We start from the raw sequence: 26,297 nt of genomic DNA on the forward strand, positions 1-26,297 counted from the left end.
ATATTATTGGAGTAAAAGCACCCAAAAGTTTGTTTCCGCCCGGTTTCGAACCGGGGACCTTTCGCGTGTGAGGCGAGCGTGATAACCACTACACTACGGAAACCTGTCTACAAGGGTCGACAACCGATTTGTGATGAGTGTAAAATTCTTCCTGGACCTCTCGCTTGTAATGTGGTTAGAGGTGAAGAGCCACTCTCAATGAGTGTGAATATTATTGGAGTAACAGCACCCAAAAGCTTGTTTCCGCCTGGTTTCGAACCGGGGACCTTTCGCGTGTGAGGCGAACGTGATAACCACTACACTACGGAAACCTGCTTTAAGGAGTGGCAACCGATTTGTGGCCAGTGAGAGTCTTTTTCTTGACCCATAGTTATCAATACAAATCATGGGAGAGGCCCACTCTCAGTGACTGAGAATATTAACGGACCAACAGCAACTATAAATGTGTTTCCGCCCGGTTTCGAACCGGGGACCTTTCGCGTGTGAGGCGAACGTGATAACCACTACACTACGGAAACCTGCTCTTTATGGGTTGGCAACCATTTTTTGGCCAGTGACAATCCTTTTCTGGACCACTATGTGTCAGTATAAAGCAAGGTAGAGGCCCACTCTCAGTGACTGTGAATATTAACGGACCAACAGCAACTATAAACGTGTTCCCGCACGGTTTCGAACCGGGGACCTTTCGCGTGTTAGGCGAACGTGATAACCACTACACTCCGGAAACCTGTCTACAAGGGTCGACAACTGATTTGTGATGAGTGAAAAATTCTTCCTGAACCTCTCGCTTGTAATGTGTATAGAGATGAAGAGCCACTCTCAATGAGTGTGAATATTATTGGAGTAAAAGCACCCAAAAGCTTGTTTCCGCCCGGTTTCAAATTGGGGACCTTTCGCGTGTGAGGCGAACGTGATAACCACTACACTACGGAAACCTGCTCTTCAAGGGTTTGCAACCGTTTTGTGGCCAGTGAGAGTCTTTTTCTTGACCAATAGTTATCAATACAAATCATGGGAGAGGCCCACTCTCAGTGACTGTGAATATTAACGGACCAACAGCAACTATAAATGTGTTTCCGCCCGGTTTCGAACAGGGGACCTTTCGCGTGTGAGGCGAACGTGATAACCACTACACTACGGAAACCTGCTCTTTATGGGTTGGCAACCATTTTTTGGCCAGTGACAATCCTTTTCTGGACCACTATGTGTCAGTATAAAGCAAGGTAGAGGCCCACTCTCAGTGACTGTGAATATTAACGGACCAACAGCAACTATCAGTGACTGTGAATATTAACGGACCAACAGCAACTATAAACGTGTTCCCGCCCGGTTTCGAACCAGGGACCTTTCGCGTGTTAGGCGAACGTGATAACCACTACACTCTGGAAACCTGTCTACAAGGGTGGACAACTGATTTGTGATGAGTGAAAAATTCTTCCTGAACCTCTCGCTTGTAATGTGTATAGAGATGAAGAGCCACTCTCAATGAGTGTGAATATTATTGGAGTAAAAGCACCCAAAAGCTTGTTTCCGCCCGGTTTCAAATTGGGGACCTTTCGCGTGTGAGGCGAACGTGATAACCACTACACTACGGAAACCTGCTCTTCAAGGGTTTGCAACCGTTTTGTGGCCAGTGACAATCCTTTTCTGGACCACTTGGTGTCAATATAAATCATGGTACAGGTCCACTCTCAGTGAGTGTGAATATTAATGGACCAACAGCAACTATAAACGTGTTTCTGCCCGGTTTCGAACCGGGGACCTTTCGCGTGTTAGGCGAACGTGATAACCACTACACTACGGAAACCTGTCAATGAAGGTGGGCAACCGATTGGTGACGAGTGCAAAATTCTTCCTGGACCTCTCGCTTGTGGATGGAGGTGAAGAGCCACTCTCAATGAGTGTGAATATTATTGGAGTAAAAGCACCCAAAAGCTTGTTTCCGCCCGGTTTTCGAACCGGGGACCTTTCGCGTGTGAGGCGAACGTGATAACCACTACACTACTGAAACCTGCTCTTCAACGGTTGGCAACCGTTTTGTGGACAGTGACAATCATTTTCTGGACCACTAGGTGTCAATATAAAGCAAGGTAAAGGCCCGCTCTCAGTGACTGTGAATATTAACGGACCAAAAGCAAACAAAAATTATTTTCCGCCCGGTTTCGAACCGCGGCCCTTTCGCGTGTGAGGCGAACATGATAACCACTACACTACGGAAACCTGCTCTTCATGGGTTGGCAACCCTTTTTTGGCCAGTGACATTCCTTTTCTGGACCACTAGGTGTCAGTGTAAAGCAAGGTAAAGGCCCACTCTCAGTGACTGTGAATATTGTTTGGAGTAAAAGCACCCAAAAGCTTTTTTCCGCCCAGTTACGAACCAGGGACCTTTCGCGTGTGAGGCAAACGTGATAACCACTTGCTTAGTAAATGTATACATATATGTTTTATAGTTTTGGGTTTCCATTGTTGTTTGTTCTTTCCTGTCTGCTATGTGTCCTCTTGGGCACTAGATGGCGCAGTAGATCCTGTGTTCCCTTTTTTGGCTTGTTCTTAGGTGTGGAAAGGTTATTTGCTGGTGCCAATATTTAAGGAGGAGGACCTCAACACCTCGCCCTCTTTGTTCTTCTCCCAGATCGCAACCAGAGGCCATGTGCCGCAGCAGCAGCATTCTTTGTTCGGCCATCAACTCTGTCTTGTTATCTACTTCAGTTCCTTTTGAGTCCACTTAGCCCGTATGGGAGGGAAGTCATTTTTGTTGTGACCTTTTTCTCCTGTGTTTTAGTTAAGGAGGTTAGTTTGACTGTCATTTATTTGATTATTGTTTTCTTCATAGGTAAGATCTCTAACAGAGCCATTTTGTTTGTTGTTTTGGCCATGCCCTCCCTGACGCCAATGCTATGATGGTGATGTTTAATAAAAACCATCCTGTGGACAAAGCACCTTGTCTAATTTGAGAGCTGGGAGAAGGGGGGGAGCCTTTATGTTGTGTCCTGGTTCCCCCTAGGCCGGGGCATAACACACTACTCTACAGAAACCTGCTCTCAGGGTCCTTTCTAACTTTGTGGGGGCGCTGGACAAGATACTGTTTGGGGGCCTCTAGTTTGTCAAACTGTGATGAAGAGATTCCTATCCCTTCAGATGCTACTTAGCCAAGGACCGGAGCTCACGCTCGAAAAAGCGATCGACATAGCCCGCTCCCACGAGCTATCAAAACCACAGCTAAAGTTTATGGCGAACGACAGCCACGAGGTATATGTAATCCACCGCAAACCTGGAAAGCCAAGCTTCATGAAAGGTGTTAGTAGGCACAATGACAGCCCAAAGACTCAAGAAAATACATGTAACAAGTGTGGAGGACACCACAATAAATCAACAGACTGCCCAGCAAAGGCAAACAATGCCTGAAATGTCTAAAATTCAACCACAATGCAAAAGTATGCAAAACCAAGTCTCACATCCCAGGTAGAACAGTGTACAGAGAAATCCACACAGTTAGAAAAGACGATAAAGATGATGGCTCAGAGCTATTTGTGGACACTCTTACTACAGAAAAGGAAGATGAAGAAAGTGCATATGCAGACATTGGGTTGGGATCACAAAACAGAAAATTAACTTTTAAGTTGGACACTGGGGCACAAAGAAGCATTATACCAGCAAAAGACTTTAATGCGCTCATACCTAACGCTCAATTGATGACTTCCTGTTAACAGGTTATGGCGGGCATGCGTTGGAAGTGAACGGCTACTGCAAAATAACAAGCACATACATAGCCAAGTCAACCACAGAAAGGTTCTATGTAGTGAACTGCCAAGGCCCACCAATCCTAGGCTTCAAAGCCTGCAAAGCCCTGGGACTCATCAAAGTGGTGTATGCAGTCAACAGTGAAAAATAGAGCAGCATCCAATCAGACCACATCCTCGATGAGTATTCAGATGTTTTTAAAGGAATCGGCACATTCCCAGGTGCAGTTTTAGAATTGACCCCAGTGTAGCACCAGTTTTTTGCCTGGGTTGGACAACATGGAAAGGGACGGAATAATATGCAAGGTGACAGAGCCTACTAAGGGGGTTAATGCCCTGGTAGTGTGTGAAAAGCCCAAGACACACAAATATAGGGTGTGTCTATACCCAAAACCCCTAAACAAAGCAAAAATGAGGCCACATTATCCCCTACCCACATTGGAGGATGTGACCTCCAAGTTAGCAGGGGCAAAATAAAAATAAATAAATAAATAAATAAATCATAAATAAATAAATCAAGCTAAGTGAGGAGTCCTCAATACTCACAACGTTTAATACCATCTTTGGAAGGTATCGTTTCCTCAGGCTGCCCTTTGGCATCGTGTCCGCCCAGGATGAATTCCAGAGGAGGGTGGACGAGACGTACGCAGGCCTGAGAGGAGTAGCTGGCATCGTGGACGACATCGTCGTGTTCGGCAAAACAAAGCAGGAGGATGACACCAACCTCCGAGCCATGCTCAACCGCACCAGAGAGAGAGGGACACACCTGAAACCAGATATGTGGTGCATTTGTGTCTCTGAGGTGAGTTACTTTGGTTGCAAGCTCACAGCCGACAGTCTGAAACCAGACCCACTTAAGGTGAAAGCCATCAGAGACATGCCACCACCAACTAGTGAGGCAGAGATTGAAACCGTGCTCTGCATGGTCAACTACCTGGCGAGATTTTCACCCAATCTAGCCGACGTGTTTGCACCACTCAGACAACTGCTGAGGCAGGAAACAGAGTTCAAATGGGACACGACACATGAAAATACATTTCAGAAGATGAAAGAGATCATCACAGCGGAGCCGGGGCCAGTATTAGCCTATTTTGATCCCGAAAAGAAGTAACACTACAAGTGGATGCGTCAAAACACGGCCTGGGTGCAACCATCATGCAGGAAGGCAGGCCAGTAGCGTATACATCCAAGCTGCTCAACAGCACAGAACAAAACTACGCCCAAATCGAGACAGAACTATATACAGTCCTGTATGGGTGTAAGAGGTTCCACGAGTACCACTATGGCCGAAAGGTAACTGTGGAATCCGACCACAAACCGCTAGAGACTATTCTCCGCAAACCCCTAGCTCTTGCTCCACCGCGCTAACAGCGCATGATGCTTGCATTGCAAAAGTACTGTATAACTCTCATCCACAGACCAAGCAAAGAGATCCTGGTGGCCGACACATTGTCGATACAAGTCCATACTGTCATTAGCACAGCTCCAGTCAGTGCTGATAGGCTAGATGACATCAAGACGCAGACAGCTCAGGATGAGCAGCTCTCCACTCTGAAGAAAGTCATTCTGTCAGGCTGGCTGGAGACACGAAAACAATGTCACTCACTCATCAGCGAATACTGGAACCACCGTGATGAGATCACAGAGGCTGATGGAATCCTGCTAAAGGGTGAGAAAATAATCATTCCACACAAGCTCAGACCACATATGTTAAAATGCATTCACACAGGACATTTTGGAGTCGAGAAAAGCAAACACAGAGCAAGAGACGTGATGTTTTGGCCAGGCACGGGTCAACAGATCGAAGAAATAGTGAAAAAGTGTGACATATGCCAAACACACCGCAGTTGCAATACTAAAGAACCCATGCTCTCACATGACATCCCAGAGAACCCACGGGAGACTGTAGCAACAGATCTATTCGCATGGAACTCTGAGAACTACATCATCATCTGCAACTACCCCAGCAGGTACTTTGAAATAGAGCGCCTGCACAATATCACCACAACCACTATCATTCACAAAATAAAAGCTGTGTTTTCGAGGCATGGAATTGCCCGTTGGGTCGTCAGCGATTAGGGGCCATGTTATAACTTCCAAGAATTCAAGCAGTTTGCAGAGTCGTGGGGCTTCCAGCAAATCACTTCGAGCCCACAATACCTGCAGAGCAACAGGTTAGCAGAAAAAAACTCCTCGACTTATAATTGATTGTACAGGGTGTAGGCGGATCGCTGCCCTTATATATATACAGCTCTGGAAAAAATTAAGAGACCATTGCATCTCTCAAATCAGCATCTCTACATGTTTGACAGCCATTTCATTCCAGTGTCTGTTGAATTACAACACAGGCACACCTCATTCTACTTAATGAAGTATTGATTAGGTGATCACCTGCACAAAATCTTGTTTAGCAAGGAAAAGAATAAAAACCACCTGCTATGGTCATCACTACTACTTGCAATAGGACCAGCTGGATGGTAAAAACAGTGTCAGTAGTACCTCAAAAGTAATTGGGATCAAAAAAATAACTACTGACCACGCCAAAAGAAAAGAAGGGTTCAATTCTGGTTTCACTGGCAGAGGGATACAGTTAGCGTCAGGTTGCTTACGTCCTTAAAATTTCTAAGGTGGCAGTTTATCAGAACAAGACAAGCAGCAGAAATTGGGGACAACAAAGCTACAGGCTGGCAGAGGGCAAAAACGACTCTCCACTGACTAGGACGACCGTCAACACATTCAAATGTCACTCAGCAACCGTAAGATGGCATAAAGTGACTCACAAAAAGAATGGCAAATGGCAGCGAGGGTGAAGTGCACTGCAAGAACAGTTGGAAAAAGGCTCCTAGAGGCAGGGCTCAAGTCGTGTTAAGCTAGAAAAAAGCCCTTCATCAATGAGAAGCAAAGAAGAGCACGGCTGAGGTTTGTAAAAGACGATAAGGATTGGACCATAGACTGGAGTAAGGTCATCTTCTCTGATGAGTCCAATTTTCAGCTTTTTCCAACACCTGGTCATCTAATAGTTAGACAGAGACCTGGACAGGCCTACATGCCACAGGATCTCGCACCCACCGTGGAATTTGGTGGAGGATCTGTGATGATCTGGGGGTGCTTTAGCAAGGCTGGAATCGGGCAGTTTTGTCTTTGCGAAGGACGCATGAATCAAGCCACGTACAAGGTCATCCTTGAAGAAAACTTGCTTCCTTCTGCTCTGATAATGTTCCCCAAGTCCGAGGATTGTTTTTTCTAGCAGGACAATGCTCCGTACCACACAGTTAGGTCGTTTAAGGTGTGGATGAAGGACCACCAGGTCAAGACCCAGTCATGGCCAGCCAAATCTCCAGACCTGAACCCCATTGAAAACCTCTGGAATGTGATCAAGAGGAAGATGGATGGTCACAAGCCATCAAACAGAGCTGAGCTGCTTGAATTTTTGCGCCAGGAAGTGGCATAAGGTCACCCAACAGCAATCTGAAAGACTGGTGGAGAGCATGCCAAGACGCATGAAAGCTGTGATTAAAATCAGCATTTTTCCATCAAATATTGATTTCCAAACTCTTCATAAATTAAAACATTAGTATTGTGGTGTTTCAAAACAAATATAAACTTGTTTTCTTTACGCTCTTTGAGGTCTGAAAACACTGCATCTTTTTTTGTTATTTTGACCATTTGTCATTTTCTGCAAATAAATGCTAGAAATGACAATATTTTTGTTTGGAATTTTGGAGAAATGTATATATATACATATATATAAAATGTGAAAGCTACTTTTATTTAACATGTTATATAAAAAAAAATTACATTGTGACAATTGTGACATTGCACTGCGTTCATATGCATTCAAATCTGTGAGATGTTCACAACCTTAATACTGTCAGAGTTATTCCCTCACAAGGTTATTCCAACATCCACAGGAGTATCTCAGGACTTGTTGATCTACTGAGTGTAATTGTTTGCTACTGTTTTTTTTTTTTTTTTTTGAAGTAGCACACTTAAATACTGTAGCACTTTTGAGTATACTGCTGTTACATTATGTTCTGAAGTTAATTGCGCTGCAAAGAATTTACAGTACGGCTTTAATGGCATAGAATTGTCATTCAACAACCTCAGTTCTTCTGCATGTCATTTGATTATCTCCATAGGCACAGCTTATTTTTGAAGGGAGATGTAATGTTTTGTACCGGATATCGTTTAAACCTTTATCATGAAGGTCATCAGCATTACTGCTATAAGCAGGAAGCATTATTTTGATGAGCACTAAAACCGGAAGTGAACAAAGAACACCTATGCAGGGAGTGACACGGCGAATAAAGAGGAAGCACGTGCTGAAACAAAGAGCAAGAAGGATCCAGTGTCCAGTTATTATTTAGATAAGCTATAATACTTCTCGTATATAGCAATATCACAACAGTGGCTTGGAGGCCCGAGGCATTTGCCTAGGGCGTGTTCTCATAGGCGTGTTCTCATAGCCTCGCCTCGCCACGGTTTGATTGTGTCCTCATTAGCCCCCGGTTCACGAGACCGTGGGCGGAGTCGACGCGGTAAAGCGGCATTATTTCTGTGCGATACACGACAGCGCAGTGATGGACAAAGTAGAAGTTGTTTCATACCTGCTGCTCGGTCTGTGGTTGCTTTTCTGTTAAAGAAAGAACAGTTTTCCTCACTGAAGTCACAGTTGATCATTTATGCTGGGAACATTTATAATTTCTTGTTTCGTTTTCTGGGTGAGTAAAGGTGTAGTTAAACCTTTATATTTTCACCAAAAGTAAACACGAGACAGATACAACGGGAAATAGCATTTATCTAAAAACAAACAAACAGAAAAACAGACAGTAAACACGACTCCTTATTTGAAATAGCTGCCCTGGCGAGCCAAGGACAACTTTATGCCGCGGTGTTCGAGGCTTCCTCGCGGCGAAGAGCCACGTCCTCTTGACAAATCCGTATTTCCTCTCGTCTCAAGACTCCTCGGATTCCCTAACGCGCCTCACGCAGGAGCATCTCGATTTGTTCTGGGCGCTTCGCCATTTGCCGCTCGGCGTTTTCGCGAATATGGTTGAACACACTCGCTAACACGGAAGTTCCGCGTCAAAGGAGTTGGCGTCGGTGTCCACTCCGACAGGGAAAATCGACGAGGACACTATGTAGGGCAGTGGTTCTCAAACTTTCTGTCACGCTCCACCTTGGAGTAAGAAACTTTTTCATGCCCCCCCCCCAAAAAAAATAAAAGCCAAAATGGTGACAAAATAGTTTTTTTCAAATTCACTGAAACAACATAAATGTGCAAATAATGTTTCAATAATGATAATGTACCTTTGGCACACCACTTTTTGTGATATCAAAACCAACATTTTTTTTTTTTTTTTTACCATGAACATTCATTTCACTTCAGGGTGCTCGTGCACCACGCCAGGAACACCCTCACTGAATTTCAGCAATTTCTGATGTAGCATTTCAGAATAAAGCTCATCTAAAAATGTGCATTTTTTTATGTTTATTAATCTTGATTTCAGATGTAAATATTTGGAGAATTCCTAATTGTCACTCCATCATTCCACTTCAGGGTGCTAGTGCACGACCCCAGGAACACCCTCACTGAATTTCACAAATTTCTGATGTCTGTCTGGCTTGACAGACATCGTTCCGCAGCTACTCGAACGATTCTACAGACAAAAGTGGCCAACAGCAAAGAAGACTGGCCACCGCCGGACTCCTGAATTCCTCTTTTTGTCCCTGTCAAATATTTGTCCATCCCGTGTACCTGAGCAGCGTTTTTCTGAGCTACAACCGACTGAACACTTTTTGTTAATTGTTCCGCCGTGGAAAAAGTTCGACCGACGTGAAAACATTAGTTCCCCCGGGCGCCCCGTCTCCCTCCCGCCGGGTGTTTCGCCCACTTTGAGAAACACTGAATTACACAAACAAGGATAGTGTGTTGCTTAGACAGACAGCAGTGTTTTGCGCTTGGTTCGCATCATTCTCGTCATGAAAATTGCTTGGAAATGATGTGGTGTATAATGGTTATAATATTACAACAGGTTATAAACTCGTGTAGCAGTAATGTGTACAACAGCTGTTCAGACGGCGCAACGTCGCATTGCTTGGGTGGAAATGGCGAAGTGACGAAGTGAACACGCTGCAGCGCTAGTTTATTGATGTGGGGAAATACAAATAGTCGCCAATCTGGAGCACTCGTATGTGTTCAGGAAAAACACCAATATGAAATGCAAAACAGACGTTGATAATAACGTTGTAGCAAACGTTAAACACTTTGATTACTTCGTCTTTCATCGAGGTTACTTATTGGGTCTTAAATAGTAGTAGTAAATAGTAGTATTTAAGACCGCCTCTAAATAAACGTGTGACGTTGCCGCAAAGTGGTTCGTCGTTCGAAGGTTACGCAGTGCAGTTACAGCCGGCACAACCCCCCTCTCGATGCCGAGGTGGCACCATTGATCCTATTCAACGTTTATCTACCGCTTTACTGAGTTTGGAATCATAATTTTATGGTCGAAAAGTTACCTAGAGATGCAAACAAAAATATGTTTCCGCCCGGTTTCGAACCGGGGACCTTTCGCGTGTGAGGCGAACGTGATAACCACTACACTACGGAAACCTGTCCCAGAACAGTCGCCAACCGATATGTGACAATTTCCAAATTCATCCCAGGACCACTAGATGGCAATGTCGAGTAAATTAAGACCCACTCTCAATTAACCGACCAACAGCAACCAAAAAAAGTGTTTCCGCCCGGTCTCGAAACGGGGACCTTTCGCGTGTTAGGCGAACGTGATAACCACTACACTACGGAAACCTGTCCCACAACGGTCGCCAACCGATATGTGACAAGTGCCAAATTAATCCCAGGACCACTAGATGGCAAAGTCGAGTGAGTTAAGACCCACTCTCAATTAACCGACCAACAGCAACCAAAAAAGTGTTTCCGCCCGGTCTCGAACCGGGGACCTTTCGCGTGTTAGGCGAACGTGATAACCACTACACTACGGAAACCTGCCCCACAACGGTCGCCAACCAATATGTGACAAGTGCCAAATTAATCCCAGGACCACTAGATGGCAATGTCGAGTGAGTTAAGACCCACTCTCAATTAACCGACCAACAGCAACCAAAAATATGTTTCCGCCCGGTCTCGAACCGGGGACCTTTCGCGTGTTAGGCGAACGTGATAACCACTACACTACGGAAACCTGAAAAGGTCCGTTTACTGTTGTCGATCAGTTCAAAACCACGTCAAATGCTCCGTTTCGCCTTGAAAGCTTGCAGCAGCTTCTCACTCGACTGTTCCACCTGTGAACGGGTTAATGCAGAGAGGTCAGACTGCGAGAAGTTGTCATAATTTTGAGAGTGCAAGTTGTATTTTTGGGTATAGCAGCTGGTTGCGTCAGGAAAAGCCACAAAATGGGGCCACACAGCTAATCTACAGTTAATCATACTACGTATGGGCTATTTATTCTGCTTATTTAAAATAATTATAATAGGTTTCCCTGTATGTTTTGTCATTTCACGTTGGTACGTGTCTTTAGTGTATTGTTACGTCCGGGTGTTTCACGTTCTCGGTTTATTCTGTTCCGTGTTTTAGTGAAGCTGTAGTCCTGGTGAATGTTGCCCGGGAAGACAACACACCGTAATTGGCTAAGGGCAGGCGTGTCGTGCAGAAGTGGTGGGAATGAGAGTGGCGCGTTAGATAGAAAAGCGTTCTTTAACTTATTTTACTTGTGTGTTCTGGCGTGGCTAAAGCCCATAACAGCCCGTGTAACTCTCCGCAATAAAAGTCCGGAAACGTGCGCTGTGTCTCGGGTGGGGATATTACAGTATGTTTGCCGTCCTGAGTGTGAAATTTAACATTTGAATTATTAATAAGAAAACTTGTTTCCGCCCGGTTTCGAACCGGGGACCTTTCGCGTGTGAGGCGAACGTGATAACCACTACACTACGGAAACCTTCAACGAAGATGTGGGCAGCTGAGTTTTGGTGAATGACACAATTTCGAGGGGACATCAGCGGATAATCTTCGAACAAATAAAAACTTGTTTCCGCCCGGTTTCGAACCGGGGACCTTTCGCGTGTGAGGCGAACGTGATAACCACTACACTACGGAAACCTACAGTTCTAAGCTCAGAATTTGGAAGCAGGAACAATTTGATGTGGATTCCAGACGAACGATTAAAAAGTGATCTTCGCGCGGAAGAAAATACGTCGTTTTTGGCAAGTTGTTTCCTGACTAATTTCTGGCTTCTAAAACTCGCAAAACGTTTAAAACCTGTTTTAAAAAAAAAACAATAAACAAACCATAATTCATGGGTGTTTCCCTTTCCTTTTTAAAGGAATGTGTCATAAGTTGCTTCAAGGAATTATCAGTTGGAGGTAAGACCTTTTATTTACAAACTCGAAGTATGATTATTATCTAAATAATTAAACGGTCATCTCTGGCAGTCTTAAACGGTATCAGTAATTTTAACAGCTTTTGAGTTTGTCTTTTGACTCTCACAAGGCAGACTGACATAGGTGTTTCTAATAAATCAATCAAGAAACGTGTAATTTGTTACACAGTTCACTTATTCACTTCCACAATTAACATCACATAATAGTTCAATTGCAGTTGTAGGTATCTACATGTTATTTTGCCATGCTAATAATTGTGGACTGCTTTGAGAAGGCCATAGATGTGTACATTACAATTCAATTTCAATGTGTCATTACCATCACCAAGTTGCAGTCAGGATTTTGACAGACTGCCATTTACCAAAACACATTTCAAATGCAACTTCACGCATCTCATCTTCAGTTGGATCTAATTTAACATGTACAGTACAACAAAAGATTGTAATTTCCAAGCAGTGCATGTTTGTTCCAACACACAGTCACAAAAGAAAACCCTCAGAGAATAATACTTCTGTTTTTGTTGTTTTATTGTGTTTTTACAAAAACATCAGTTTAATCAAAGAGACCGAAGCCCATGTCGTCGTCGGACTCCTCGGACTCTTCCTTCTTCTCTTCCTTCTTCTTCTCCTCCTCCTTGGCTATTGAGGGAAAAAAAAAATACAGTATGATTAGTGTAACCAAAAGACGGCAACAGCAGGTGCGCAGAGATTGACTAAATGGTTTAGAAAAAGAAGCCAATAGGATTCAGAGTTTGACGTTTACAGTCAGCAGTCACAGGAAATGCAACCTCCAGCAGCATCATTTTTAATTTCAACTGTGAACTGTGCTAAACACATCTTTAAAAAGGCACATGTACAGCTTCAGGGCTATAGGAGCCATGTGAACACTTACCTGGGGCATCACCACCAGCCGCTGGAGCTCCAGCAGCGGCAGCAACTCCAGCTGGAGCACCACCTCCAGCTCCGACGTTGCAGATCAGGCTACCGATGTCAACGCTAGTGAGAGCCTGTGAAACATGACAAAAGTAATTAGGAGGGCAAGAAAATAAAATAATGCAGTTGTACTGTGGGTTGCCAGATTAACATGTATAACTCCAGGCTGTAGATGGCCATCCCACATGTTTGAAAAGCTATACAACCAGCACTGACTTCTCACCTTGGCAAACAGACTTGGCCAGAAGGGCTCCACAGTGACTCCAGCAGCCTTGATCAGAGCGTTCAGCTTGTCCTCCTACAGATAAAGAAAATGGCTGATGATTAGACACATTTGTCCACATTATGGATTTAGATTAGCCCATCATTATACTTGGCTACATTCAAACTCAGGGAATCTTGGTAAAGTGAGTTAAAGCATTAATATTTTATATCCAACTGAATGACATAATGTGGTCTTATTGTCATTGAGTGAGTTTGTGGAACAATATTAGTTGAAAATGTCAACCCGTAGATTTAAATTGAGCATTGGACTCCAGGATAGCAAATTGGCTTTATTGACTTCCATTTGCTCACTCCTTCACACAATGTCTTCATGCTCCGAACGATTAAAACCTTCTGCAATAAATGCATAACAAAATAGTTGGACGATGCCAAGCATCCACGTGTGTTGACCATGGAGGCAGCCACAAACTTCAAGAGCCAAGCAGCCAGGTTCCAATTAGCACAAGACCGGTATTTAAGCACAGTGTGGTGAACACACGCCTGAACTCAAATGTCAGGTCGTGACATAAATATTAAAGACGGCTATCTTGATCAGAACATCATCAGTCACTTTGACTGCTTGTGACAACAGTGTCACGTTAGCTAGCAATTAGCATTCCGCCATTTTTAGCCAAAGAATGCACTCACTGACCACATACAAACGTACTTCTTTATTTAATAAATAAATAAATAAATAAATAAATAAATAAATAAATAAACAAAGAACATGAATGGTAATTAATGTTAATTCTTCGGTAACGAAACCATGGGGATATTTGTACACCCACAAAATGCTGCTGGAGAGCCGGTACCGAGAGCTAGCTCGTCTCGGGGAGAAGCCGGGACACTTACGGTGACGGTAACTTCATCGTCGTGGAGGATCAGAGCGGAGTAAATACAGGCGAGCTCGGACACGGAGGCCATTGTAGATGATGGATTTGACAATTATTCCGTCGGATGCCTAATTTAAACGGTGCTAGTCGCCGGATTGCGGACCTTAGCTTCGGTGGAAGAACCAAACACCTTAGGCACGTTCACTTCCTGCAAGCGGAAAAGGAAAGAGGGAGGGCGGGAACACGCAGTATATACTTTGCGTGAGGGCTGCGTGATGGCAACGTCATCACGTTCGTGAAACGACTTCAGACGTTAGTCAGCGCGGTTCTTTGAAGTTTTTTTTTTTCCAGGTTAAAAAATGTATTCTTTGTACAATAATATAATAATGTATAATAATAATAATAATAATAATAATAATAATAATAATAATAATAATAATAATAATAATAATAATAATAAAGGAGGCATAGGTATGTCCTGAAATTTGCTGGTGGTCAGTTAAAAAAACAACAACAACAACAACCCTGCTACCAACTTAACCAGTGGGAAGACAAAACTAAAGTTCCAAAACTGTTACATTGTAAATATTTATCCCCCTCCCCCATCCCATTCACACACAGCATCTGTTCAGTCAGTTTGTTTTATTTTGTCTCAATTAAAAAACACACGTACAGTGAGTTGAGCAATTTCAAGGCAAATGTCTGGAAAAATCTCTCCGGGTTGCACACCCCCCACCCCCCTTAAACACAGAACAGAAGGTAACATACACTGGATATTGAATGAGGAGCCTGATATTGAGTTCAAAATGTTGAGGAATCAAAGCAATCTACTGAAACTAAGACACAACCATAGATATGTGGATTAAACAAGAACATTACTTGGAAGTCCAGGTGCATTAATACTTTTTGCAAGTATAAAAAAACTAGTTTTCTCCACAATGTTAGTGTTTGCAAGTGTAAAATGGACCCATTAAAGAATTTCTGTCACATTTGGCACAAATGTATTTAATTGGTTCTGATAGGTTATGAAGAAAAATACTCAAGTGAGTGAAACAACATAACTCAGTTTGTAAGCGGTGTCAGTTTGGCTTAAAGTAGTGTTTGCAAGAGTTTTTTTTAAATAAAATGGTAGATTATTATTTTCTTTTTTAGCCCATTTAAGAACGTATGAAAAAACATTTTGCGCTACTGGTGGAGCTGTCATTTCGTAGGTTGTTAGTGAACATAAGGTATTATTACATTTTGCACAAGCTGTAACTATGAGCCTTCTCAGGTGTTAGTATTTAAATATGAATCAACGGAGTACAACAAAATCTCTTGCAAAGCACCAACACTGCATTTGGAATGTAAGTGACGGAGCTGTTTAAACATTCAGTTGTTGCCTATTGACGTTGGTTGAATTTCCATTATATAAATCATGCTCACTGTATTTGTGGAATCTTATGGCATAGTGATGGAGTTATCAGCATGGATCATAAAACAAGGCTCTTCTCAAATGGTTTTCATCACATTGCATTAAAAGTCCGTCTCCCCCAAATTTGCAGTTATCCGCATGAGTCGGCCACAGCAAATTCCAGTCCAGCTTGTCGCAAAATTTCTGTTTCTGTGAAGTCATACACACACAGAGTCATGTGGCGACTCCTCGTGACGCAGGAAGTTGTTCGACACCGAAAGTCTGGAGGCACGAGGACGCTGACCTAACTGCTCCACTTACAAGGAATCAACCAGATATGAAAATGTTTCTCCAGGTGCCTCTGGACTGCTTAACAGTTGGTACCAAGTGAGTTTTAATGGATGCATGACACTGCATCACGGAGGAGGAAGGCCTGTCTGTCCCTTTTAGTCCTTGTGCTTCTTGCCTTTTGGCTTGTCGTCATAGCAAACTCCATATTCATTGACCCTTGTTTTGTCCACTGGGTAGAGCCTGGAGAGGAGAACAGGGAGGGTTGGGCTTAGAAAACATTTGTTCGGGTTTAACTCTTGGACTACTTCAGCGTGGGTGGTAGCATACCATCTCTGGTAGAGGTAAATGAGAAACACCACATCGTCCCTGAAGCAGGCCAGCCGGTGGGACGTCGGCATGGTGATGATGAAGGCGAAAACGTCATCGATGAAGGTGTTAAAAGCCTGACAGTAAACGATAAATGATGAGAGTGAGGCAACAGTACCGAGGAGCAGCTGTTTGTGTCAGATGATATGTTAAGTTGTCACAAGCCAAGTTGTCACACCTTGTACATGAAGGCTTTCCATGGAAGATGGGCCACAGATTTCAGCTGTTGAATTAAACTTCATCAGTAAGTGTTGGAACACAACTTGGAATCAAACTGTTGCTTTTTGTCCGTTATCAATTTTCAAGAGAGTAAAACAAGGGTTGCCCAAAAGTGAACTAACCTTATAGTTGACAAAAAGTTGAGGGAGCATGAAGAGGAACCCAAAAGCATATACACCTGGAACAGATGGGAAGATGTTCATAGTTTTTAGTTTATTTCAATAAACAAACATTTAGAGAAAGTAATCAACCTAAAATGTCAATATCATAACAATGAAATGGCAATTTTTTCTTGCAAATAGATTTTAAAAGCTTAATAATCACTTTAGGAAATATAACATTAATAAATAAATATACTAACCATTTACCAAACTGTTGATCACCCATGAGTACCAGCTAAAACAGAGGGACAATCGGTTGTCAGGTCAGTAAATTCTGCTGCACAGTGGTGGCTGGTGTTCACACGCAGCATCCTACCTCTTGTATCGCAGAGAAATGAGAGCGTACACGGCCCCGCCGATGCACAGTGGGTAGAGCAGGTATGACAGATACTTCATGGCCTTCAGAGAAACACAACAGGTATCACAACTCGAGCACGTCTGCATCACGTCCACGTCCTACTAACAGTGAAGTAGCTTATCTCACCAGCGTATCGTACTCCTCTGTCCTCCTCTCCGACTCATCTAATTTTCCATACTGTTTTCACGTAAAAGAAAAAAAAAATCTCAACTCAACTCAACGAAGTGGTGCACATGATTTGGTGAAAACGTGTAGCTGTGCTGAGCAACACACCTGGAATGTTGGCTTGCCGCCTTTCCAGAAAATCTGAATCTTGAATGCCTTCTTCACTTTCCATACCTTCGCAAACATAATGGCAAAATGGTGAAGCCTGTGCAACAAATCAGTGTTCTCACCGCATACAATTAACGAAAAAACAAACTGTCAAAATGGTAAAATGTAAGATTTTATGTACATTAAACTTCAGAATGCGGAGTGAAATGACCAGTTCTTGACGCTCCAGGATACCAGGATTAAACTTCTAACAGACATTTAGTTGCATTTTAGTTTTAAAAATAAACCAAGACATTGTTCCTCCATCTGTGTTTGAATGTGTGGGTGCTTTGAGTCAGTTTCCGTCTGCATACTTCGATGATGGAGCCGATGCCGGCAGGGATGAGGACGAGCAGGCTGGTCTGCTCGTCGACCAGATACAGGAAAATCACAATGGTGCTGAAGCATCTCCACAACACTGTGAAAACAGCAACAATTCAAAAACTTACAATAATATTTCTGTAGTCTAGGAGTTGGACGCCTGTGCAGGCTCTGCGTCTTGCGTCTCTCTTCCTGGTTCCCTACCTGCTTTGCTGGACATCCCCACCATGCTTTTCTTTTGCTTCCAGAAGCTGATGTCGTTCTTGAACGCCAAGAAGTCAAACAGAAGCTGAAAACGCAACAAAGTCCCCCTTCATTATCATCAGGGTTCATGGAGAGTTTGCCGTAATAAACAAACACATTTGTGTTATGTGGTGTGATGCCCTGTAGGAAGACTGACATGGAAAGCAGCCACAAAAAAGGTGAGAGCCAGGAAGTACAGGTTGGTGTCCACAAAGATCCCTTTAATCTCATCGGCGTCCTTCTCTGTGAAACCTGCAACACAGAGACAGAAAGAGTCTTCAGCCTATGTGTTTGTGTGTGTGTGTAGGGGGGGTGGTTCTCCAGATGATCTTACCAAACTGCTGCAGAGAATAAACAGCATCTTGCATGTGGATCCAGAATCGCAGCCTCCCCAGAGAGATGGAGTCGTAGGAGATGGTCAGCGGGAGCTCTGTGGACGTGCTGTTGATCTCCTGATGACACAAACACACAGAAAAAAACCCCTCAAATATATTAATGTTAATTAAAAAAAAACTTTGGGTTATAAAAACTTAGATGCTGGAATTCACTGAAAATGAGAGAGATGGATAAAGAACAATGTAATATTAATGGAAACATTTACCAGAAGGTCCTTGACGCGGTTGCTGAGCTCATCCACAAACAGCAGAGGAAGATAGACCACCTTCTTTCCATTTTGGAATCTAAAACATGGGAAAGAAAATCATGTCTAATGTCACGGAGCCCTTACACAAAACACTTTTGTTAATAGAATATGCTGTTTACTGGAAAGCTTTTTTGGGGGAATATAATCCTAATTGTATGATATGGGACCTTAAAAATTGTCTCTTACACTTTGAGGTATCTGTGGACATCGGCAGGCAGGTGTGTTTGGTCAAACAGGAAGTGGTCAGCCACGATGTTGAGTGTCAGGCGGCATCGCCAGTGGGAAGTCGGGTGATCTGAAGCGGCACGACCGTCAGCCCCGCCCCCTGATGCAGGTTTAGTGTCACGCCGTTTCTTCTGCTGGGCGTCTTCCTTCTGATGCTGCGGGGTGAGGGAGAGTCAATCATATCATAGAGCTTCCAATGATGTGTCATGCATCAGTTGTGATGTCGAGAGGAAGACAAAACTTGTTCCTCAGTTACCTCTGCTTGGCCGTCCATAGATATCAAGGAGATCTCAGGTGGCTTGGGAACCATGTACGTGGTGAGATGAGCCACCATGTGGACCTGTCGGGGATCCTGCCATGGCGAGACGCCGGCTTGATGGACAAATATCAGCGCGTACAGAGTTCCATTGTTGCGGGTCTTCGTGGGAATGGAGACGTTTATGATTCTGTGGAAGACGGTGAGAGGTAAGAAGACGCTGTTTATGATATACATGGGTGCAATTGTGGATGTTTCTCATGTAGATTGTTTTAGGGGAAAGTTAGATTTTGTGAAAACTTTTTCATTAAAAAAAATAAAAAAAATCTGTGCAGCTTTAAAACAAAACTTTCATTGCTCTTCAATATAAATTCCTTCTGATCATTAAAATATGACCAGGGCAGAGCACATTCACGATCTGATAGCTCTTGAGACAGAGAAAGAGAAATGGAGAGAAAGAAAGAGAGATGGAGAGAGAGAGATCCTTTTCATTTGAATTATGCATGATAGCTTATTAAAGTTCTTATAAAGTTCAGTGTCTCCTTTAGCTCGTTAATGCCTCTGAATCTGATTTGTTGAGCTGAAAGAGAAGGAGAGAAAAAGCGATTTCTGCAATTGTCAGGCGATTGTCAGTAAAAAACCTGGTCATGATTAGCAAACCTCTCAAACTTGCTGCTGACATCAAATTTGTCTTCTTTATGGATCAGGGTATGTCCTCCTGCTGCGTTGGGCTGAGTGGAGGTGTAGATACTCAACTGCACAGAGAGAGAGAGAGAGAGAGAGAGAGAGAGAGGGAGAGAGAGAGACTAATACATTAGATGATATGATGATGATATAAATCTATGCAAACCAAACTGTGACACTGCCCCCGTCCACTGACCTGGAGCTTAGGGTTCCCTGCCAGGAATGGTGTGATGCATTTGTCACTTTTGGGGTTGTCGCAGGGCTTAGTGTACACGATTCCGTACATCACCCAGCAGGTGTGCAGTACGTACACCACAAACACTCCGACGATCAGGGTGGTGAACGATGTTTTCAGGAACATGATGCAAATGCCCTGCGGTTACGTTGTCTCCTCGGCTGGCTGAGTAGGAAAAAACTGAAAATTCTTAAAATAATTCACTCTGAATTTGAGGCCAAAAGTCTTTGCGAATCCCACATCAAGTGCAATTCAATTTTTTTTTTTTTTTTTTATCCTGCACCAAAATGTTGCAGCCGAGAAAACAAGCACATTTTGCGAGAAAGTGGTTTTGTCTGTAGGGCAAGAAAGAGCTTTTACATTAACTTTCATTTTAAGTTTAAACTTTATCCAATGATACGATTAATTTTTTTTAAACACGGAATGCTTATTTCACCGCCCCCTCAGCCCGTCAAAAGAGCTGCCGTGACCCGGATTCGAACCGGGGTTGCTGCGGCCACAACGCAGAGTACTAACCACTATACGATCACGGCTGGCCACCAGATCTGGCGCTCGAATGTCTCGAACTCGCAGAACGAGGCATGCACAGTGTTACCGTACACGAGCAGTTAGTAACTTGGTTATATGTAGTATCTATAAGTTGTACTAATAACTTACAATCTGGCACAGTATTAACTGACAAAGGTCGAATAAAATACTGACAATTTACTTGCTTGCGGCGCTTCCGTTGCTCTGAAATGAAGGAAAAGGAGGCTGCACAGCCGAATGATTTCCTCATTCAAACGCAGACAGGTGTCACGCAGAACCTTCCGTTTGAATATCTGCGTTTTGCTATGCACGACTCATCCAGTTGTACTGCGAAATCTACCACGGCTTAAACTTTAAGTACATTCGTTCAAAATGCTTTTTCTGTTCGTGCGATATTCATCACCCTCCCGAACGTGAAAGTCGAGAAATTAAGACATGAAGGTAACACATACCGGTGTGTGTTTAATCTGGCAGGCTGTCAGGGACACGGCACTCTCAGCTGAATCATTGGCTGGAAACGCGTCCATTCACTATGGAAGGAAGAAATGTATAGGTTATATCATGTAAAACGTGTCAGTTTTGCCGGCAACTTCTCTACAGTGAGGAAGAATCTTCATACCGGGGAGTAAACGGTCTGACGTGACAGAAATGTGCGAGAAGGAAGCGAAAACGTGAGGTGGATTTTATCTTCTCGTATCTTTCCGCCATTCACTTCCTGTTTGGTTTCTGTGCGAGATAACGCGAGACTTAACGGGAAGATGACGTAGTAGACGCTCTCTGACAGAAACGCGACGTTTCATGAAGAGCAAAGTAAAAAAAAAAATACTTCCTAAAGAAATTACATGGAGGAATACTCCAGTGTTCCGGTTTATTCAGAAGATTTGGATGAATGTCCAGCGCCATTATCTGCTGTAACCAACACTTTGAATTACTTCGATCGTAGAACAAGACAAGACAGGACAGGACAAACTGAATATAAAAACACACAACGGGCTCGAGCTTCGCTGGTCACGTCGATCGCGAGGGTAACGGTGGAAGTGGTTTTACAAAACTTGCAAATGTATGGGCAAAACTGACTGCCGTGACCCGGATTCGAACCGGGGTTGCTGCGGCCACAACGCAGAGTACTAACCACTATACGATCACGGCTGGCCATCGGAGTGAGTGACTGCCAGAAGTATCGCTAGAGTAGCGCTTCACCCCGGGATAGCACGGCGTATTCACAAAATTTGTCACCATCAGGGTGTCAATTAATTGATTGTGATAGATTTAAAGGCTTGTCAGTCAAGACGAGTTGTGATTAATGAGAAGGAATCGCCGGTGTTTTCGTCTGCACACGTTCACAGCATTCAGTAAATTTCGCCTGTTCGCCAAAAGCAGTCCCTTGCCGTGACCCGGATTCGAACCGGGGTTGCTGCGGCCACAACGCAGAGTACTAACCACTATACGATCACGGCTTGCCAACAGGATGTGAGCTCCCACTGAGAGCCAGCACATACAACTCTTTGTTTTGTGAAAGACTCCCTCTCTGCTTTCGTCCAAATTCTTACCAAATCAGTGCCCTGCTCTGTGCAAGGTCACCACTATGGTCTGGTCACTATTGACGGTTGGAACCGTGTTGTGGCCAGTGGAAACGCTTACAAATTGCGCCAAGGAGCGCCGAGCCAAGCCGAAGCGAACCAGCGGAAAAATTCCCTTCATTAGAAGCAACAATCAGGAATAAACCAATCAATCAATTATTAGGCAATAAAAGCCATTGTTGATTATATAAACAACGTTGTATCCTGTAAAGGATGAGCTCAGTATAAAAAAAGAGTCCTTGCCGTGACCCGGATTCGAACCGGGGTTGCTGCGGCCACAACGCAGAGTACTAACCACTATACGATCACGGCTGGCCAGCAGGACATGAGTGCGTGTTGAGAACCAGCACATACAGCACTTGGCTTTCTTCCAAACTCTTACCCAATCAGTGCCCTGCTCTGTGCTACGTCACTACTATTGTCCCTATACACTTTAAATAGCTGTAATTTAATATTTGATATTGCAGTATTTTTGGGCCCACTGTCCTTGGTGCTGAGCTTAGTCAAAAAAAAAAAAGAAAAAGAAAAAAAGAATCCTTGCCATGACCCGGATTCGAACCGGGCTTGCTGCGGCCACCTAACCTCAAGGTAGCAGAGAGCAAAATTGTAATGGTGGGAATCGTGTAGCGGCCAATGGAAACACCTATAAACCAAATTGAGGTGACCCGAGCCGAGCCGAGCCGAGCCGAGCCGAAGCAAGCCAATGGAAACATGCCCTTTGATAGAAGCAACTATCAGGAATCAAACAATCAATCAATTATTAGACTATAAAAGTCATTGTTGATTAGATGAGAAGTTGTATCCAGTAAAAGAAGAGATTCCATTCTATCAACTTTGAATAAATGTATTTTAATGTATGATATTGCAGTATTTTTGGGCACACTGTCCTTGGTGCTGAGCTCAGTCAAAAGAAAGTCAAAAAAGGAATCCTTGCCGTGACCCGGATTCGAACCAGGGTTGCTGCAGCCACAACGCAGAGTACTAACCACTATACGATCACAGCTGGCCATCGGAGTGAGTGACTGCCAGAAGGACCGCTAGAGTAGCGCTTCACCCCGGGATAGCATGGGGTATTGACAAGATTAGTCATCATCGGGGTGTCAATTAATTGATTGTGATAGATTTAAAGGCTTGTCAGTCAAGACGAGTTGTGATTAATGAGAAGGAATCGCCAGTGTTTTTGTCTGCACACGTTCACAGCATTCAGTAAATTTCGCCTGTTCGCCAAAAGCAGTCCCTTGCCGTGACCCGGATTCGAACCGGGGTTGCTGCGGCCACAACGCAGAGTACTAACCACTATACGATCACGGCTTGCCAACAGGATGTGAGCTCCCACTGAGAGCCAGCACATACAACTCTTTGTTTTGTGTAAGACTCCCTCTCTGCTTTCGTCCAAATTCTTACCAAATCAGTGCCCTGCTCTGTGCAAGGTCACCACTATGGTCTGGTCACTATTGACGGTTGGAACCGTGTACTGGCTAGTGGAAACGCTTACAAATTGCGCCAAGGAGCGCCGAGTCAAGCCGAAGCGAACCAGCGGAAAAATTCCCTTCATTAGAAGCAACAATCAGGAATAAACCAATCAATCAATTATTAGGCAATAAAAGCCATTGTTGATTATTTAAACAACGTTGTATCCTGTAAAGGATGAGCTCAGTATAAAAAAAGAGTCCTTGCCGTGACCCGGATTCGAACCAGGGTTGCTGCGGCCACAACGCAGAGTACTAACCACTATACGATCACGGCTGGCCAGCAGGACATGAGTGCGTGTTGAGAACCAGCACATACAGCACTTGGCTTTCTTCCAAACTCTTACCCGTTCAGTGCCCTGCTCTGTGCTACGTCACCACTATTGTCCCTATACACTTTAAATAGCTGTAATTTAATATTTGATATTGTAGTATTTTTGGGCCCACTGTCCTTGGTGCTGAGCTTAGTCTAAAAAAAAAAGAAAAAGAAAAAAAGAATCCTTGCCATGACCCGGATTCAAACCGGGCTTGCTGCGGCCACCTAACCTCAAGGTAGCAGGGAGCAAAATTGTAATGGTGGGAATCGTGTAGCGGCCAATGGAAACACCTATAAACCAAATTGAGGTGACCCGAGCCGAGCCGAGCCGAGCCGAGCCGAAGCAAGCCAATGGAAACATGCCCTTTGATAGAAGCAACTATCAGGAATCAAACAATCAATCAATTATTAGACTATAAAAGTCATTGTTGATTAGATGAGAAGTTGTATCCTGTAAAAGAAGAGATTCCATTCTATCAACTTTGAATAAATGTATTTTAATGTATGATATTGCAGTATTTTTGGGCACACTGTCCTTGGTGCTGAGCTCAGTCAAAAGAAAGTCAAAAAAGGAATCCTTGCCGTGACCCGGATTCGAACCAGGGTTGCTGCAGCCACAACGCAGAGTACTAACCACTATACGATCACAGCTGGCCATCGGAGTGAGTGACTGCCAGAAGGACCGCTAGAGTAGTGCTTCACCCCGGGATAGCATGGGGTATTCACAAAATTAGTCATCATCGGGGTGTCAATTAATTGATTGTGATAGATTTAAAGGCTTGTCAGTCAAGACGCGTTGTGATTAATGAGATGGAATCGCCAGTGTTTTTGTCTGCACACGTTCACAGCATTCAGTAAATTTCGCCTGTTCGCCAAAAGCAGTCCCTTGCCGTGACCCGGATTCGAACCGGGGTTGCTGCGGCCACAACGCAGAGTACTAACCACTATACGATCACGGCTTGCCAACAGGATGTGAGCTCCCACTGAGAGCCAGCACATACAACTCTTTGTTTTGTGTAAGACTCCCTCTCTGCTTTCGTCCAAATTCTTACCAAATCAGTGCCCTGCTCTGTGCAAGGTCACCACTATGGTCTGGTCACTATTGACGGTTGGAACCGTGTACTGGCTAGTGGAAACGCTTACAAATTGCGCCAAGGAGCGCCGAGTCAAGCCGAAGCGAACCAGCGGAAAAATTCCCTTCATTAGAAGCAACAATCAGGAATAAACCAATCAATCAATTATTAGGCAATAAAAGCCATTGTTGATTATTTAAACAACGTTGTATCCTGTAAAGGATGAGCTCAGTATAAAAAAAGAGTCCTTGCCGTGACCCGGATTCGAACCAGGGTTGCTGCGGCCACAACGCAGAGTACTAACCACTATACGATCACGGCTGGCCAGCAGGACATGAGTGCGTGTTGAGAACCAGCACATACAGCACTTGGCTTTCTTCCAAACTCTTACCCGTTCAGTGCCCTGCTCTGTGCTACGTCACTACTATTGTCCCTATACACTTTAAATAGCTGTAATTTAATATTTGATATTGTAGTATTTTTGGGCCCACTGTCCTTGGTGCTGAGCTTAGTCTAAAAAAAAAAGAAAAAGAAAAAAAGAATCCTTGCCATGACCCGGATTCAAACCGGGCTTGCTGCGGCCACCTAACCTCAAGGTAGCAGGGAGCAAAATTGTAATGGTGGGAATCGTGTAGCGGCCAATGGAAACACCTATAAACCAAATTGAGGTGACCCGAGCCGAGCCGAGCCGAGCCGAGCCGAAGCAAGCCAATGGAAACATGCCCTTTGATAGAAGCAACTATCAGGAATCAAACAATCAATCAATTATTAGACTATAAAAGTCATTGTTGATTAGATGAGAAGTTGTATCCTGTAAAAGAAGAGATTCCATTCTATCAACTTTGAATAAATGTATTTTAATGTATGATATTGCAGTATTTTTGGGCACACTGTCCTTGGTGCTGAGCTCAGTCAAAAGAAAGTCAAAAAAGGAATCCTTGCCGTGACCCGGATTCGAACCAGGGTTGCTGCAGCCACAACGCAGAGTACTAACCACTATACGATCACAGCTGGCCATCGGAGTCAGTGACTGCCAGAAGGACCGCTAGAGTAGCGCTTCACCCCGGGATAGCATGGGGTATTGACAAGATTAGTCATCATCGGGGTGTCAATTAATTGATTGTGATAGATTTAAAGGCTTGTCAGTCAAGACGCGTTGTGATTAATGAGATGGAATCGCCAGTGTTTTTGTCTGCACACGTTCACAGCATTCAGTAAATTTCGCCTGTTCGCCAAAAGCAGTTCTTTTGTTAAGAATCTCACAGTTTGCAAAAACGAATTCCAGATTCTTTTTATTTGCTCAAAAGAAGCTGACTTCGTTGTCGGCAGGATTCGAACCTGCGCGGGGAGACCCCAATGGATTTCTAGTCCATCGCCTTAACCACTCAGCCACGACAACCTTGAACAAGTAAGAACTTTCTGGGGTTCTACTGATAAGATGGCGTTGTTTATCCG

At 43.9% G+C, this 26,297-nt stretch overlaps 2 protein-coding genes and 23 non-coding genes across 27 annotated transcripts; all 25 read right to left on the minus strand.

The window, feature by feature from the left end:
- Positions 1-30: 30 nt before the first annotated feature.
- Positions 31-103, minus strand: trnav-cac (transfer RNA valine (anticodon CAC)). The gene has a single exon. It is a non-coding gene; the product is annotated as a tRNA-Val (tRNA).
- Positions 104-238: 135 nt separating this feature from the next.
- trnav-cac (transfer RNA valine (anticodon CAC)) lies at positions 239-311 on the minus strand. The gene has a single exon. It is a non-coding gene; the product is annotated as a tRNA-Val (tRNA).
- Positions 312-445: 134 nt separating this feature from the next.
- trnav-cac (transfer RNA valine (anticodon CAC)) lies at positions 446-518 on the minus strand. The gene has a single exon. It is a non-coding gene; the product is annotated as a tRNA-Val (tRNA).
- Positions 519-654: 136 nt separating this feature from the next.
- trnav-aac (transfer RNA valine (anticodon AAC)) lies at positions 655-727 on the minus strand. Its single transcript has one exon. It is a non-coding gene; the product is annotated as a tRNA-Val (tRNA).
- Positions 728-1,071: 344 nt separating this feature from the next.
- trnav-cac (transfer RNA valine (anticodon CAC)) lies at positions 1,072-1,144 on the minus strand. The gene has a single exon. It is a non-coding gene; the product is annotated as a tRNA-Val (tRNA).
- Positions 1,145-1,317: 173 nt separating this feature from the next.
- On the minus strand, positions 1,318-1,390 carry trnav-aac (transfer RNA valine (anticodon AAC)). Its single transcript has one exon. It is a non-coding gene; the product is annotated as a tRNA-Val (tRNA).
- A 344-nt stretch (positions 1,391-1,734) lies between these two features.
- Positions 1,735-1,807, minus strand: trnav-aac (transfer RNA valine (anticodon AAC)). The gene has a single exon. It is a non-coding gene; the product is annotated as a tRNA-Val (tRNA).
- A 130-nt stretch (positions 1,808-1,937) lies between these two features.
- trnav-cac (transfer RNA valine (anticodon CAC)) lies at positions 1,938-2,011 on the minus strand. Its single transcript has one exon. It is a non-coding gene; the product is annotated as a tRNA-Val (tRNA).
- An 8,269-nt stretch (positions 2,012-10,280) lies between these two features.
- trnav-cac (transfer RNA valine (anticodon CAC)) lies at positions 10,281-10,353 on the minus strand. Its single transcript has one exon. It is a non-coding gene; the product is annotated as a tRNA-Val (tRNA).
- Positions 10,354-10,478: 125 nt separating this feature from the next.
- trnav-aac (transfer RNA valine (anticodon AAC)) lies at positions 10,479-10,551 on the minus strand. The gene has a single exon. It is a non-coding gene; the product is annotated as a tRNA-Val (tRNA).
- Positions 10,552-10,675: 124 nt separating this feature from the next.
- trnav-aac (transfer RNA valine (anticodon AAC)) lies at positions 10,676-10,748 on the minus strand. Its single transcript has one exon. It is a non-coding gene; the product is annotated as a tRNA-Val (tRNA).
- Positions 10,749-10,872: 124 nt separating this feature from the next.
- On the minus strand, positions 10,873-10,945 carry trnav-aac (transfer RNA valine (anticodon AAC)). Its single transcript has one exon. It is a non-coding gene; the product is annotated as a tRNA-Val (tRNA).
- A 680-nt stretch (positions 10,946-11,625) lies between these two features.
- trnav-cac (transfer RNA valine (anticodon CAC)) lies at positions 11,626-11,698 on the minus strand. The gene has a single exon. It is a non-coding gene; the product is annotated as a tRNA-Val (tRNA).
- Positions 11,699-11,786: 88 nt separating this feature from the next.
- trnav-cac (transfer RNA valine (anticodon CAC)) lies at positions 11,787-11,859 on the minus strand. Its single transcript has one exon. It is a non-coding gene; the product is annotated as a tRNA-Val (tRNA).
- A 795-nt stretch (positions 11,860-12,654) lies between these two features.
- rplp1 (ribosomal protein lateral stalk subunit P1) lies at positions 12,655-14,400 on the minus strand. The gene is made up of 4 exons (XM_076011468.1): positions 14,189-14,400; positions 13,296-13,370; positions 13,032-13,146; positions 12,655-12,778 (listed from the first exon to the last, which is right to left on the minus strand). Exons 1-4 carry the CDS (start codon positions 14,258-14,260, stop codon positions 12,693-12,695), a joined length of 348 nt encoding a protein of 115 aa, XP_075867583.1. The 5' UTR covers positions 14,261-14,400; the 3' UTR covers positions 12,655-12,692.
- A 401-nt stretch (positions 14,401-14,801) lies between these two features.
- Positions 14,802-21,265, minus strand: clptm1l (CLPTM1 like). 3 transcript variants are annotated; one of them, XM_076011260.1, is made up of 19 exons: positions 21,247-21,265; positions 20,857-20,934; positions 19,838-20,041; positions 19,618-19,712; positions 18,958-19,147; positions 18,663-18,856; positions 18,435-18,513; positions 18,168-18,285; positions 17,991-18,085; positions 17,795-17,879; positions 17,584-17,687; positions 17,231-17,296; positions 17,084-17,134; positions 16,916-16,998; positions 16,800-16,834; positions 16,561-16,616; positions 16,398-16,442; positions 16,181-16,296; positions 14,802-16,093 (listed from the first exon to the last, which is right to left on the minus strand). In XM_076011260.1, exons 3-19 carry the CDS (start codon positions 20,000-20,002, stop codon positions 16,009-16,011), a joined length of 1,662 nt encoding a protein of 553 aa, XP_075867375.1. In that variant the 5' UTR covers positions 20,003-20,041; positions 20,857-20,934; positions 21,247-21,265; the 3' UTR covers positions 14,802-16,008. The 3 variants fall into 3 exon arrangements, with proteins under 3 accessions (XP_075867375.1, XP_075867376.1, XP_075867374.1); XM_076011261.1 differs by lacking the exon at positions 21,247-21,265 and adding an exon at positions 21,024-21,156 and having other exon boundaries at positions 19,838-20,056; XM_076011259.1 differs by lacking the exon at positions 21,247-21,265 and adding an exon at positions 21,024-21,155.
- Positions 20,338-20,409, minus strand: trnah-gug (transfer RNA histidin (anticodon GUG)). Its single transcript has one exon. It is a non-coding gene; the product is annotated as a tRNA-His (tRNA).
- Positions 21,266-21,481: 216 nt separating the features above from the next.
- Positions 21,482-21,553, minus strand: trnah-gug (transfer RNA histidin (anticodon GUG)). Its single transcript has one exon. It is a non-coding gene; the product is annotated as a tRNA-His (tRNA).
- Positions 21,554-21,789: 236 nt separating this feature from the next.
- Positions 21,790-21,861, minus strand: trnah-gug (transfer RNA histidin (anticodon GUG)). The gene has a single exon. It is a non-coding gene; the product is annotated as a tRNA-His (tRNA).
- Positions 21,862-22,224: 363 nt separating this feature from the next.
- Positions 22,225-22,296, minus strand: trnah-gug (transfer RNA histidin (anticodon GUG)). The gene has a single exon. It is a non-coding gene; the product is annotated as a tRNA-His (tRNA).
- A 927-nt stretch (positions 22,297-23,223) lies between these two features.
- trnah-gug (transfer RNA histidin (anticodon GUG)) lies at positions 23,224-23,295 on the minus strand. Its single transcript has one exon. It is a non-coding gene; the product is annotated as a tRNA-His (tRNA).
- Positions 23,296-23,658: 363 nt separating this feature from the next.
- On the minus strand, positions 23,659-23,730 carry trnah-gug (transfer RNA histidin (anticodon GUG)). The gene has a single exon. It is a non-coding gene; the product is annotated as a tRNA-His (tRNA).
- Positions 23,731-24,656: 926 nt separating this feature from the next.
- trnah-gug (transfer RNA histidin (anticodon GUG)) lies at positions 24,657-24,728 on the minus strand. Its single transcript has one exon. It is a non-coding gene; the product is annotated as a tRNA-His (tRNA).
- A 363-nt stretch (positions 24,729-25,091) lies between these two features.
- On the minus strand, positions 25,092-25,163 carry trnah-gug (transfer RNA histidin (anticodon GUG)). The gene has a single exon. It is a non-coding gene; the product is annotated as a tRNA-His (tRNA).
- A 996-nt stretch (positions 25,164-26,159) lies between these two features.
- Positions 26,160-26,241, minus strand: trnas-aga (transfer RNA serine (anticodon AGA)). Its single transcript has one exon. It is a non-coding gene; the product is annotated as a tRNA-Ser (tRNA).
- Between the last annotated feature and the right edge of the window lie 56 nt (positions 26,242-26,297).

The sequence above is a fragment of the Nelusetta ayraudi genome, unplaced genomic scaffold (genome assembly GCF_046127955.1).
Source record: "Nelusetta ayraudi isolate G7.1 ecotype Tasmania unplaced genomic scaffold, CSIRO-AGI_Nayr_v1 ptg000135l, whole genome shotgun sequence".
Lineage (NCBI taxonomy): Eukaryota > Metazoa > Chordata > Actinopteri > Tetraodontiformes > Monacanthidae > Nelusetta > Nelusetta ayraudi.

Coding starts and splice junctions, on each gene's coding strand:
- rplp1 (XM_076011468.1), bottom strand. CDS start 14,260: ATGGCCTCCGTGTCCGAGCTCGCCTGTATTTACTCCGCTCTGATCCTC. Junction 13,147..13,295: donor GGCCAAGTCTGTTTGCCAAG/GTGAGAAGTCAG, acceptor CATGTTTCACAG/GCTCTCACTAGCGTTGACAT. Junction 12,779..13,031: donor GGCTGGTGGTGATGCCCCAG/GTAAGTGTTCAC, acceptor TTCCCTCAATAG/CCAAGGAGGAGGAGAAGAAG.
- clptm1l (XM_076011260.1), bottom strand. CDS start 20,002: ATGTTCCTGAAAACATCGTTCACCACCCTGATCGTCGGAGTGTTTGTG. Junction 19,148..19,617: donor GTCAGCAGCAAGTTTGAGAG/GTTTGCTAATCA, acceptor CGTCTTCCACAG/AATCATAAACGTCTCCATTC. Junction 17,880..17,990: donor TTTTTGTGGCTGCTTTCCAT/GTCAGTCTTCCT, acceptor TTGCGTTTTCAG/CTTCTGTTTGACTTCTTGGC.